The sequence below is a fragment of the Lichenostomus cassidix genome, chromosome 1Aa (assembly GCF_008360975.1).
Source record: "Lichenostomus cassidix isolate B80296 chromosome 1Aa, HeHo_3.0, whole genome shotgun sequence".
NCBI lineage: Eukaryota > Metazoa > Chordata > Aves > Passeriformes > Meliphagidae > Lichenostomus > Lichenostomus cassidix.
Window position 1 is genome coordinate 37,703,122 of NC_139480.1, and position 14,610 is coordinate 37,717,731.

General features: G+C 40.4%; 1 protein-coding gene across 2 annotated transcripts in view; it reads left to right on the forward strand.

The window, feature by feature from the left end:
• Nucleotides 1–14,610, forward strand: part of SYT1 (synaptotagmin 1) — a 123,014-nt gene that overhangs the window by 19,326 nt on the left and 89,078 nt on the right. For both annotated transcript variants that reach the window (XM_085045565.1, XM_085045573.1), the window contains exon 2: nt 13,920–14,104. In XM_085045565.1, coding sequence (XP_084901691.1) covers nt 13,920–14,104 — 185 coding nt within the window. The remainder of the gene's footprint in view (nt 1–13,919; nt 14,105–14,610) is intronic.

Genomic DNA, 14,610 nt, shown 5'->3' on the forward strand with positions numbered 1-14,610 from the left:
CAGCACTGAGTTTTCAATGTGCCCTTACAGGAATGCTTCACTTAAGCAGAAAGTCTGGCTTTGGATGTACCTGTAGGATCAATCTGTGCTGAGCACAGTCAGTGTCAATAGGATGGAGGAAAGGATGTTCCTTCTGTGAATTGAGCTCATACAACTAAATCCCATAGGGGATGTAATGCCTAGAATGTGTCTGGTTTTAATTTGGGCAGCATAAGGCAAAACTGACACCTGCTGCAGCTAATCAAAGGTGGAGTCTGGTACTGAAAGACGGGATTTATTTATTTCTGTCCTATTGAGGAAGAATGACTGACATAATTTGAGAAAACCTTGCAGCCTGCATTTAATATTACATGGCTGGCCTTCAGCCTCAGCATAGGTGGGAGTCACAGGGTCTTAGAACAATGAAAAGCCTCCCAGGCTAACTGTCCCGCAGCAAGCCAGATAGAGGGATTTAAAATGGAGGTTTTTCATGTGAAACCCTTAACACATGTCTCAGAGCAGCAGACCAGTTCATCTGTCCGCTGTACACTGGGGAATGAAAGTATCCATTTTAAGGACAGATGCCTACAGTCCTTGTTATAGGTGAATGGGGATAGGAGTATAACAAGCCTGGGTCTTCTGATACTAAACTGGTAGCACAGCTCACCACTCCTAATATATATATCCTTTGTCCTTTGTATGTTCATCTTATAGTTGGAGTGTTCCTCCAGGATATGGAGAGACTTAGATTAAATTCCTTCACTCAGCCAGAGGCTTTAATGTATGACATCACTTCTAACTCATGCTATAAGTCATGGCATTGTGTAGGAAATAATTCAAAACAATAGCCCAAAATGAGAAGGGAAAACAAATTTCTGGTTCCCATTATCAACATTGGTAAATTTTAAAAACAGTAGCAATCAACAAATAAAATGCACAAGTTGATAAAAGGTCTTCTTTTTCATGCTTCCTCCGTTGTCCATTGCATAATCATACTTCACCTCTAATTCATGACATTTTCTTTAAAAGTGTGATCAAACTAGTGATCAAACTAGTAGGTGAGATTTTTATGGAGAGTTGCACTCTTAAGAGACACACTGATAGTAGTTGGTTTTGCTTGGTAAGTGCACTAAAAGAGCATTGGTATAAACTTACTCTGTTAATCCACGCTGTTCAAGAACATTTGTCCTTCAAAATGGTATCTGAGCTACAAAACAGTCTTTTCCAGGCTTCTTTCAGATCCACATCATCTGAATGTGAAACTTAAACAGCTTGAGGTTACAACTCTAACAGCTATAACACACTCTCATGGCCTAGCTGAATATAAGGCCTGACTAGAGCTCATGTAAACTAATTATTTAGTCTGATTAGCAGAAAGCTAAAGCACAGTATGAGAGAAAACATATTCCAGGCATGCTGAATGATGAGTTTCTAACATTGCTAGGTAGTCAAAGTGAGAAGCACAGCAACAGTGATGGATGAATGTGTTATTATGTACCTTACAGAAGTAAAGATGAATGAAATGAGAAATAGTCCTATGTAGGAAATGTGGATTAAGGCATCAAATGCAGTCTGTGGCTTTGTCTTTTCACAGATCTAAAATACTGTATCTATACACCAACCATGTAATATTGAGGTAATTTCAGTGTACTAACATGAAATTACAGACCTGTATGCATAAATGTTGTGTCCTTGGTTCCTTCAGCAAACTGACTGCTGTTCCAAGAAACACAGCTTCACTGGTCTTGTACAGGTGTCTTTTAATGGCTCCTAGGAACAGTTTAAATTTCTTCCAGACTGAACAAGTAAGACAAACTTGAATGCCTAGCATTTGCATAAAGTGTTTTGGAGAGAATTGTGAGCTTACAATGGTACAAAATTTCAGCTTTTGTGTTTATGGAGATCAGAAAAAAGTCTTGGAGTTCTTGTACTAAAAAAGGACAGTCTTCATTTGTAGGGAGCGTGACTCCAGATTTTATTAGATCGATTAATGAGGTCAAATGATGCTTTTAGACTGGTAGCTAATGCAAACCAAATCTATTTATCACTTTGGCAGAGGTTCCTGCAACAACGTTAATGATCATTACAGCATTTATGGTTATCCAGTCAGGAATGGTGCTTTTTGTGCAAAAAGACAGAAGTTAGTGATCAATCATCATCATCCTCATCATAATTGTGCTGCTAAATGAGCTTCTGAAAAAGCAGAGCAAGATAGCTATTAACCTTAACCATATCTTGAAAATAGATTTTTTCTGACAAATGCCACCACTGATATGAGCTTGCAACCTTGATAGTTTCTTGAAAAATAAGAGGTCAAAATTCTAGGCAAGGGCCCAACCCATGTTTAGATTCTTTGCTCCAGTCATTTAAAATGAAGCTGAGCTCTTAAACAGAGGAAGAAAGGTCAAAGCCTGCTCTTTTATGAAAAAGCAAGTGAAAACATTTTGTCTGAAGGATTTGAGTTGTATACAGTCTGTGAATAATCAAATTACATTTAATTTTTCTGTGTTAGCAGTGTAAGTGTGTAATAACATGCAGTTTCCACAAAACTGTATTTTTATAATGTGCATTCTTATTGTGATGATAGCTGTGTGCTGGTGTAACAGAGCAGACAGCTGCAAAGCTGTTGTGCACATTCATATCAGTGGTGCCTTCTTGGCAAGTTTGTCCTGGAAGGGAAGGAGCAAAGGGATTTGTCTTCTGTGATGCTTTTTTGAGGCAGAGGTGAGGTGTGACATAGGAATGGGTTTGTCTTTTCATCCCAGCACTGGGATGAGGCTTAGGATAGCTGGGCTGTTGGTACCGGCTCTATCAAAATTTGCAAAACTGGTATAAATATTCCGAGCAGCACCTCTGTTTAACAGATAGAGGTCATGAAAAGATTTTAGTTTGAATGCCTGGAGCCAGCCTGGGACCATTGAGTCCTTCAGCACACACACCCCCGGGCAGTCTGGCAGACTACACTGCAGAACAGATGGCCCAGCTGCCCAGGCACACACCATAAACCAGTGCAGCAGAGCCCACAGCATTACGCCCCCGCTCTCGTGGACCAGTGTCATGCCCTTTCCTGAGCTGAGTGCCTGCCAGGAATTCACTCCTGCACACCCCTGCATGACTGATACTACTGATATACAATTTGAGGTCCCATGGAAAATGCATGCATACAACCACAACCAGCCTCACTTAGTCCTGCTGTGGTGAGCAGAGCCAGCCTGAGGTAGACTAGCTCAGTAGCAACTCCAGCACCCTGCTCTGCCTCTTTCTATGGCTGATAGGTGGTCTGAGCTCTTGCCTGTGCATGGTGCACCTCACGCATTGCTGGCCATGCACCAAGACCATGCTAAGACTACCTGGCAATCTTAGCACCCACTTGTGTTCAGATTTGAGAGGACACTGAACCAAAAAAGTGTATCTTACTGATGCTCCCCATGAACATGGGTGAGGGTCATGCTAGTTGTACCTGCAGCAGTGGCATGTAAGTATTGCAGGACCAATGTGGTATTACAGACACCCAGTAAACACAAATGATGAACCATGTGAGATGTTTCAGTCATGTTGACCAGGGACAGGGAATTGAATCTCACACTGAAGGCTCAGCATGAAAGTGCTTGCCATACGACCATTTATGCATAAAATTGGACAAGACTGTATAGTGTTATCTGGGGCAAACTGCAAGTGCCTCAATAGCACAATTAGCTTAGGAACTTCTTTTGGAGGGTCCTGACAAGGAGAGTTGCTTGGTTTTCTGTGTCCTTTGTTTCAGGGCCCTGTATTAGCCATAACCTTGGCCACTGGTGAGATATGGAGCTGCCAGGCTGTCTGTGTGGATTCCCTCCACAAAGAGGGCATTCATGTCCTGCCTGGACAGGATCCTAGGAGGATCTTGTTGAGAAGATAGAAGGGCTGTTCAGCAAGGGCCATGCACAGGGGAATGCTGTGGTGTGCTTTGACACGCTGGTCTGGCAGTGGGCGTGTCTGGTGCATTCTTGTAGGCTGATGGTTGGGCAAGGGCACAGCTCTTGTGAGCAGTCAGACCAAGAAGAGCACGTGCCCACCACACAGGCTTGGGTGCTTTCACTGAAAAGCCTCTCAGGCAAGACTGTCCTTTTATTTCATCTGTGTGCAGTGTCAGATCTGGTGAGGCATTTCTTCTGAGTCAGTGCCTGTAGGCACTACCCACACACAAATGAATGTCTATTAATAATGATAATATTTAACAAAAGAGTCTTGTTCAAAGTTTTAGCTGTACATTTAAAATAAAAGATTGAGAAATGCAGTTATTTGGTTGATTTTACTGAGCATACACTATTGCCCAGCAGAAGAAATAAGCTTTTACAGATGCATTCCTGCCACAGAAAGAAATATAGCTTCTTATATGGTCAATTGCTGCCTACGTACTGCAATTGTACTAACATAATTCTGTCTGGAAGGAGGAGATTGGTTTTGCTTTGCTCCTTGATTGTTTTTGTAATTGATTTATCTGTACTACAGCTATGCAATTAATTTTTTGTAAATCATTCTGGACATTGAAGATATGGCAAAGGTCCCCAGCCTATTAAAAACTGGCCTTTCTCACTGTTCACTATATTTAAGTATATGAATGCTTCCTGTTGAACCAAGTAAAAAAAATTAAAAACACCAACAAAGGCTTTTATGTCTGAAAGCATTAATAAATATTCAAAATTAACTGTTCCCAAAATCCTTAACTGCAGAATACATCTGTTTCTTTAATGAGTGGAGGGTGCGTACAATGCATACATATATTACATTCTAGGCTGTAGAAGAGTCTTTTTAATCTGTCTTTATCTTACCTTTCAGAGGGAGAAAAAAACAAGTTCATCACAGGCCTTTTCAAGGGCTGGATAAAAACAGACAGAAGAAACTGCTTGGTATCTCTGTTCAAAGTCAATACTATAGCTTCCCTGGATTGTGTAATGGATAGAGGCAAAAGATCAAGTCCTAAGGGAATGACTGTGATACCTTTATGAAGATAATTTGATTGTTTACAAAGCAGAAGTACTTTACATTTTTACATGTGACCTGATTTCACATGCAGAGGCAGTAATTTTCACTGAGAATTTCACCAAATTTTTTTATGAGGTGGGAAGTTAAAATCTGAGCTGGCAACAAAGCTGAGGAACAGCAGACCTGTTTCAATAGGCAGGTTCACCGGTTTGGTATAAATGAGGAGGGAATTCTATTTACTCTGTGGTATCCCATAACTCAGTGCTTCATCTGAATGTCTGGATTCTGGTTACAGTATTGCTGTCTGGGTAATAACATGGCAATCAGGAATTGGGAAAGAAAAAAGATTGTTTCTAAAGCTTTAAGTAAGAAGCAGACACTGAGGTCAGGGTAGAAGGGAGGGAGGTGCTCCGGGTGCCAGAGCAGAGATTCCTTGCAGCCTGTGGTGAGGCAGGATGTGACCCTGCAGCCCATGGAGGTCCTTGGGAATGCAGAGATGCACCCACAGTCTGTGGAGGATCCACACTGGAGCAGGTGGAAGCCTGAAGGAGGCTGTGACTCCATGGGAAGCCCAGGCTTCAGCAGAGTCCTGGCAGGACCTGTGGCCCCATGAGGAATGACCCCCTCAATGAAACAGGTTTGCTGGCAGGATTTGTGACCCCATGGAGGACCCATGGTGGAGCAGTGTGTTCCTGAAGGACTGCACCCTGAGGGAGGGACCCACTCTGCAGCAGTCTGTGAAAAACTGCAGCCTGGGGGCAGGACTCACATTGGAGAAGTTTGTGGAGGACTGTCTACTACAGCAGGGACCCCAAGCTGAAGCAGGGAAAAGTGTGAGGAGTCCTCCCCCTCCAGGAGTGGGAAGGAGTGGTAGAAACACTGATGATAAACCCTGTTTTCTGTCCCCCTGCACCATTGAGGAGGAGGAGGTAGAGAAAGTTAGGAGAGACGTTAATCCCAGGAAGAAGGGAGGGGTGAGGGAAAGGTGTTTTTTTCATTTTTTATGTTTGGATGTCTCCATCTGTGAAGTTCAAATATTGTTACCTACCTTCTTTGTAAGATACATCGTGATCTAGTGGTGAAAATTGCTATATATGAATAGTTTCTACTTGAGAACTTTCAAGTTAATATTAAATAGCAGGAAATAAAACTGGTCCTTATTTTCACTGGGAAATTAGTGTACCACTCCAATGGTTGTTATCTTTTAATAGTAGCTGTTCTCCTATAAATCCTAAGTCATCATGTAATAGCATCCTGTGTTAAGATTGTGTATGTTAACAAAACATTGACAAACAGATAGATTTTCTATAAGTTCATTTTGTCAGAATTCACAAATCAGTTCCTTTTTTAAAGGATTTTACCCCTGCATAGTATTTTATTTAAAAGATTTGCAAATTAGCTCTTTCTTCCTGGGCAGTGGAGTACTTAAAGCGGGAATTTATAATATTTGTATGTACTATGCATGGCTAATTCTAGTATGCAAGAAATGTGATTCCACTTTTGAATATTGAAATACAAGACTGACTCTCACGTTCACAGGGCAAACCTTGAAAGTGTGATACAAATAATATATCCAAATGTTCATAAACTGAAAAGGAGTATCAGTGTTCATTGCATACAATGAAATCAAAGATGTATAGGCAAGAAAGAATAACAATAAAATGAAACATACATAGGCATAATACATTTTTCTCATAATTTTCATTGTTTTTTAGGCTTATTCTCTTGATTTTTGAGTCCTGGAATTGATATGACTGGAGCATTTTGTCCTTTTTTTTCAGTCAGGTTTTTTTTTCACTGTTCTAGTTTCCTACAGTCCATCAATTGAAGTTTGAAGTGCAATATATTGTGGATGTCACAAGAAAAGTGAAAGGTGTTTTAACCACAAAATAGAATTGTCCACATGATGGAAAGCAGTCATTTCAGACTTTCACATATTTGTTTGTCCTAGTTCAATATTAGCCTCGTGGATTATTTTGTGCCTTCTCAAGAAAGTATTTAGCCTCAATTGGTGTTAGTACATAGAGTTTTTGGAAAGTCTTCAGCAAACCTCTGTAGCTTCCAGGTTTGGTTGGAGGCTCCAGCTTTCTTCATCTTTCCCAGCTGCCCAGTGTGCCCCAGCACTGTCTCTGGTAATTTTCTTGATCCCGAATTCACTTATTATATTTTAAAAGCTTTTTGACAGTAGATACATGAACCGATAAGAATCATCATTCTAAAAATATTATCTGCTGGATGAGAAAACATCTTGCACCAAAGTCATTCCCTTTCCCTACACTGTTTTCTTTATTAAGTGGCTTAGAGGTTTTTCTGGAAAGGGGGGCTATTTTGTTTGTCACACTGGCCAGCGTTACAGTCATTCTTAAAAGACATGCTGTGCAGCAGGAAGCTGGGCTGCTGGTTCCTGCTCTGGGTTGTTGTGTGCCAGGTGGAGTGTATCATCCTTTGTAGAGGGGAATGGAAGAAATGCCTGTATTTGCTGGAGGAAGTGGGAGGCAGGAGCAGGCAGGAGGGCTGAGAGCTGTGAAAGGGTAAGAGGAGAGCTGACATCCCCGCAGCAGCATGGCACTACTGGGGAGGGCAGCCAGGTACCAGAGACCACGGGAGGGATCTTCCTGAGGAGCCATACGGCCACCAAAGCGGTGGTGCTTTGGTTGAGCTGAAAACAAGCCCAAGAGAGCAGCCCCAAGTGACAGTGACAGAGCTGGTAGAGGGCAGTGCTGTGCTAATGTCCTTCTGCTCTTATTCTATCTCGTTTTGATTGGGGGTGGAGGGGAATATGGAGGTTAACAGGGGGGCTGTTTTCATTGTAATGTTTATACAGATGAAACCTGACATTTAAGCTTGAAGGCCTTTGCAATCTCTCTGAGGTATTTCCTTCAAGGAGACATCTCTGCAGCTTCACTTCCTCTCTCTGGTGGCTTCACCATCCTGTCTCATCTGGAGACTCCTCTGTCTTGCTTTCTCTTGCTTTCTCCTCCATGTGCCTCAAGAGACAAGGGACAAAGGAGCTGATGAGACTGAGCAGTGAGGAACTGGAGGAGAGAGGGAGCAAAACACATTGGGAAGAAGAGAGAGGGAGGAACAGACAAATAGTTGTGCTCTGCAGAAAGAAGATACAGTGTTGAGTAGTTGTGTATTACCTTGACGGAGAACAAATCACAATGCCATAAAAGGTGAATTAATACCGTAATAAACATAAATGACCTGCAAATTACAATAGTAGGTGTGGTTTTGCTCTCAGGTAAATAGTTCTTCTATGCATTTTGACTTCCAGTTTTGTGCACTTACAGTAGGCACATCATAGTCTAAAACAGCCCAAGCACCTTGGCTAAATTTGTAGGCATATAAAGGATTACTGCTAAATTCAGTGTCAGTTTATTTGCAAAGAATGAAATGTTCAGTCATAGAAATTTCTCATAATTTTGCATGATAATGTCCAACAAGCTGTAGGCAGGGGTATGTTCAGTCAGTGAACCTATCTGATTGGTGCATTTCCACAGGCTGTTTTGCGTGGGGGAACTTTTGCTGTCAGAACATACCTCTTCTAGTGGAGTTAAGGCTTCAGTAACTTCCCTAAACTATTTACTGAGAGAGTCTCATGCAACTGCACATGCTCAGAAAATAATGGGGGGGGAGGGGGGAAAATATGAGCATGAGCGCATTCATTAAGTTATTTAGTAATGGTTCTTTCTAGTGATAGGTCAAAGGTAGCATCAGGAACTTCAACCAGAAAAAAAAGAAGGAAGTTGCAGTAAATATAAGAAAGTAAAAATGATATTTTGCAAACATGCTATTAAAACAAGAGGTCACACGTAAGAGTGTCTGGGGTGGAAAAGTAGCTGTGTAAGCCTGAATGCTAGTATTTAAAACATCAGTATTTGCAAGTGTGTATTTTCAGGTTTTATCTTTCATGAATCATTTTACCATGTATCAGCATTTTCTTTTCTTTGCATTGATCACCTTTGTATTCCTTCTGCTATGGTAGTGGTATCTTTTACCGGGGTCCGAGCTTTCAGGACATTTTCTGTAAGTAACTTCTAATGAATGTCAAAATTATTTCCAGAACATGGTCCTGGGGAATTTCTATACAGAAGGTCTGAATATGTCTATATATGGAATTTGCTCCCTGATTAGAAGATGTAAGTACAAAAAGCGAAGATAGAACTATGGTTTAATAAATTAAAACTGCCAGTGCTCCTGTGTTCAGGCTAGCAGAGCTTTAGATTACGGCACTGTGCTTCACATACAGCTATTTGGCAGTTGCAGCTTCCTGTTAAGCATCTGCCCCCTCTGAAACATAAATTATTAGTATTTATCAATTCCAACATGCTATGGGCCTTCTTTGCAGAAAAATATGGAAGCTGCCATCATCTGATAGTCCTTTGCTGTCTCAGTTTAAATGGGGCTGCTTAATTGCTTAATTGGAAATTTTTGGTGAGCAGTATTTTTGGTATGGAAGTCTTCACTTTTTAATTCAGCACTTCTCTTCAATTCTTAATTGACCTTCCGTCTATTTGGGTTCTAAGTTAGTAAAGCTTCCTCTGACATTGCACACAGAAAGGGAAGAAAATCATTAGGATTAAGGATTTTATTCTCTTTCACAGACTGTAGCCCTTTGATGCTGTTACACATTTTGTGATTTCCCCCTTGAAGTCTTTCCTCTGCAGTCAAATGTCCCCCAAGGCATTTGATAATTTTAGATCATCTAACGGAAATGTCGGTTTTAGACCCAAGGCCTGTACCTCTCCAAATATTTTGTGTTAGGCCAAGCAAGGATGTCTTTATATAAAGGACAAAATTTGTAGCTCCTCAATTGCACAGCTCTGTAATACATCCTTTCCTTTGAATGTAGCATACTCAGGAGAACAAGATTTAATGACAGGATGGGACACAAGCTGTACTTAGTGCTGCTCAGTAGCAGCAAGTCAGTGAAATAGTCAGTCCTGAGGACTGCAAGGTTTGTGGGGGCAGTGCTTTGGATTAGGTTTGCTCCCATGGGCCAATTGCCTTTTGCAGTTGGAGCACCACTAGGTGACCTCTGGGAACATACATTCCCACTCAGTCCATTGTGCCCTCAGAGATCACTGCAGAGCATGGGTGCAAGCATGATGTATGGGTATGGTCTGGAGATAAGCCTTGTAAACACACTGCTTAGCCCAAAATAAAATGATTGTCTAAGAGCATCACAGCTGCTTTATTTGTAAAAATGTATCAAGTGCATCCAATGTGTATGCATACAACTCTGACTGGCACTAGTAGAAAATCAACAGAGAGGGATGAGGGAGCTCCCATTTAGCTGCATTCATGTCTGACTGTTTTCACCATGAGTGAAGTATGCAAAATTGGTACCCAAAATGCCTTGATTTGACTAATTCCTAGAACTTACTCTGTTCAGTGCTATTGCTCAGGAGTAAGCCGTGCATTTCTTTTTTCTACACCCTCCTTTTACAAATAGGCTTCATTCCTTCATTTCTGAGTAAAGTCTTAGAGCATACTCTGTATTGGATCAATAACACTAATTCAGGACCTTATTTACTAACTGCTGCTCAGCAGATCCCCTCTTATAGATTTGTCTTTAAGAGCTTTGTAGAATCACCAAATCACGTAGACATTCGTGACAGCTTCTTCAAAATAAGTATTCTGTATTTTCCCAGAGGAGCAGAACAAAGAAAATAGCACTGAAATGCCATGAGGTTTACCCACATATTAATTATCCTTAAACCAATAGCTTTTCCTTGGTCGGGTGGGTAAAGTATTGCTTGTTTCAAAGCACCCCCTTGTGCAGGCACTCGGTAAGGCAAGTTGTACAAGAAGTACTGGCTCCCTGACACCTTGATCCCTGGGTCAAGGTCTGCATTTTCCAAGTCACCTACCCTGCTTCATCTGCCACAGAGGTCTTTTGTTCAATGGTTCATGTCCAAAGACCCCCTGAGGTTTCAATCTGTTGAACCTGATCAAACTGGCATAATATGGATGGAGGTAGTCTTCAAACTATAGGTTCCCACTGTTGTCCACTGGTAAAATATAATTCTTTGAAAATCTGGTATAAGCATGGGTAAAGTCCAACTTCAGTTAATCAGTATGGATCTTCAAAATGCATAAACAGAAATTTCTTACACTGTTGATAAGATTTTTGTAGGTACTAGTCACAGTTGGTAAAAAGCAGCCTGAAAAATTAAAGGCTGCAGACTTGAGTCTTCCAAATTGGCTAGTGACTTCAGTCATTTGATTCTGGTCTGTCCACCTTGAGATGACTTTACAGAAAATTAGCTTTTGAAACCTTATCTTTTTCCAAAGTTCAGGCTCCTCTGGCAGCATCATAAATTAGGGAGCACAGGTAGGAAAACTCTCAAAGTCTTTAGTAACTCCGGAAAATCTTGTCAATGTTATGTAAAATTATTTACATTTAAAATTATTTATATCATGCTTTTGAAAGGAAACAAACATCTCTTTAAAGCCAATGATAATTGTATGTTTCACTTGTGTTAAATCTAATATTTACATCCATTGATTGGGCAATCTCTGTCGATGGCAATGTTCAGATGAGCCATTTCCATGACAGAGGTAGGACACTTTTATTGCAAAAAATAATCCTTTTCTTTTCGTTTTGTCAAACTTGAATTTTGAAGTGGTTTTGTAAGCGTCCAGATTTTGTGCCACCCCAGTTTTTCTTCTTTTAGTGCTTATGCTTTGTTTAATAAGGAAAGGAAGCGTATTTTCTCTGAAGGGATAAATAAGGAATTCTGCATAATTCTTGGTGTCTCAGATATTAATTCAATGATCGCTTAATTGCATCACAAGAGCTATTGGGTGAAATTAAATTACAAACAGATGAGAGCAGACAACGCACTATAAAAAAGAAGCTGAGGTGTCTGCAACTGTTTCAAATGTTCCCCAAGGTACCCTACATTGTTCCAGAGAACCAAGGCAGCAGTGCCAGAATACCACTTGATCCAATGCTTTAAGCACAAAGGCATCTGAATTCACTATCTACACAAGCTTTTTCACCTGCAGGATGCATATGTGTTTATCCTATTAATGCCTACATTCCCTGTCTCCTCAACCCATTGGTTCTCACAGTTTACCTGCACTTGATGTGTTCCTCTTCTCTTACCTCACACAGAGGCATGCTGCTGGCAGAACCCCATCCATATTCTTGCTGCTCCCCTTATTCATTCTTCAGGCACTACTGAAAAATCAGTGGAACACAAAGCTGATAAATTTGGGCACATCATTCGTTTCCTTTTGGGATAACTGCTGCGGGTTATCTTAAATACAATGTTACATAAATACTGTTTCAGGTGCTAAGTGTCTAAGCACATGTGAAATTTAGGATTTGAGTAGAGCACATAGTTCTTGTGAAAGGTGATGGTTCTACATGTGTGAGTGCTGGGTGGGAAAAAAAAGCTTAGAAGAGTCAGTTGTGCTACAAAATGTTACAGCAGATTGAAGACAAAATGAAATACTAATGCATGAAATAAAGATTTTAAGTTGTGATAAGTGCAGATCTAATGCAACTTTAACTGCAGAATTGCTGCTGCTGACTTCATAAAATACATTCCATAAACAGCTGTTAATCTGTTCACCATTTGTCTCTTACCATTCATTTGTTTAGTAATCAGTTCTCATTTGTTCTACATATGGTACAGCTTCCCTTTTATAGCAGCTGCATTTAATGAACAATTGGAGGCACAAAAATTTTACAGAAATTATTGTTTCCTGCAGTTTTATCTGTCGTTAGGGTCATTTGAATAAAAGTTAGAAAAGAAGTTCATTAAATATAGAGTAAGGAAGGTGTAGATGCTCTGTTGTCTTCCTGAACTGGTAATTCATAGTGGAAGTTCCTGTGAATATGCTTTGCACTCCACTTAGCTCCTTTAGGCAATTAATTTTCTCTATTTATACTGCCCATTCCCTTTTGTGATTCACTGACGTCAACATGTCAAATTTGATTTGCTTTTTGGCTTTGCTCTGTATCATATTAGAGACCTTTAGGTAATGCACTGAGTGTCTTGCAGACCGACTGAGTGCATTTCAAGATTTTTGGAAAATGACAGTTTACAGGATTTAAAATTTTGTCAGGTGTTCTGGTTAAATGTGGGAATCAGTGGTCATTAAAGCTGATTTGTCTAAAGATAATTGGCTTCTGGAGTACTTGTGTTTAAGTGTCATCTTAATTGCTTTTTTCCAAAAATTCTGATCTTTAACAAGAACATTTTATCCTAATAAATGTTGTCTCTTATTTATTCATGCTTCAGCCATGTCCTGCATCCTGAACTGAATGAAAAAATGTAACAGAATCTTCTGTTTATAGGAAAGGATAGGTGAGAATATAGCTGTGTGCTGAAACTTTGCTAGTGTTAAGGGCATGATGCTGATAGGGCAAATGCCTGTGGATCGGACAGCTCTTTGCCCTTGGTCAGTCTTCACTGGCGACCTTGACCTGCAGCTATTGCAAGGAGTCTGCAAATGCTGTCAAGTGCAGCAGAGGGCAGAGGAAAAGGGCTGTTCATTAGAACTGACTGCTTGGATCAGATACCATTCCAGAAAAGGGAAATTTACAGTCTGTTCCGCCCGATTCAGCCACAATGCCAGGTGGGTTGGGGAGATGCTTAAAGAAAGAAACGAGTAATTTGCTTAAATGTGCTGAGCACTTTACAGATTGCACAGTGTAAATATTTTGGATATACTGCTTTCAGATGGTTGGTGAATCAAAATAGCTGTGAGTTTGATATGTGTCACCAGACCTGTATATAGATAGATGTGTTAAATTGCCATTGTATGGGCAAATGCTCAGTTGGAAGAAATATACAAATGATGACAGGATATTTTAGAAAGGATCTCAGGTATTTCTGCAAGGCATTTTCATTGAAAAAAGCTTAGCTGTGAGAGAAATGTGCTTGTTTCTAAATTTAACCCTACTAACAGTTTACCACCTTCTTTTTGTGTGTGTCTGTCCTTTTCTCTTCCAGTGCCACCTTGGGCCTTAATAGCCATAGCCATAGTTGCAGTCCTATTAATCCTCACCTGCTGCTTTTGTCTCTGTAAGAAATGCTTGTTCAAAAAGAAGAACAAGAAGAAGGGAAAGGAGAAGGGAGGGAAGAATGCTATTAACATGAAAGATGTTAAAGATTTAGGGAAAAGCATGAAAGACCAGGTAAAGTACCTCTCCTTTTCTTGAACTTTTGGGTTGCATTTGGAGGTTTCTGATTGACGTGTCTAGAAAAAGTTGTGCTTGTTGTCTCAGCAGTGGCTCTGTGAAGGGTGGACTGATTGACAGCATCCTCTCAGTGGTATCACAAGAGATGAACCTGGGTGGGGCATCACTGATGAAGCAGTCAGCCAATTTCCCTGCTCTGCTAAAAAAAAAAAAAAAACCATGAGCAGGCATATAATGATTCATCCTTAAGGGGCAAGTTTATCAGAGGTATCCTGCTTGCTTCAAAAATGGAGCAAATGTAAACAATTTTCACTGTGGTTTTTTCAAGACCTAGTATAATGTTTGTATCTCTTACTAACAGTATTTCTGAGGTTACATGATAAAGAAAAGTACCTTTGAACTCTAAATTTCTTTTTACACAAAAGTGCAGCTGAGAAGGAAACAATAGTATAGAGGAAAAAATGAGAGTCCCAAGCAAGGGAAAAATAATGAAGAAGGAAAAA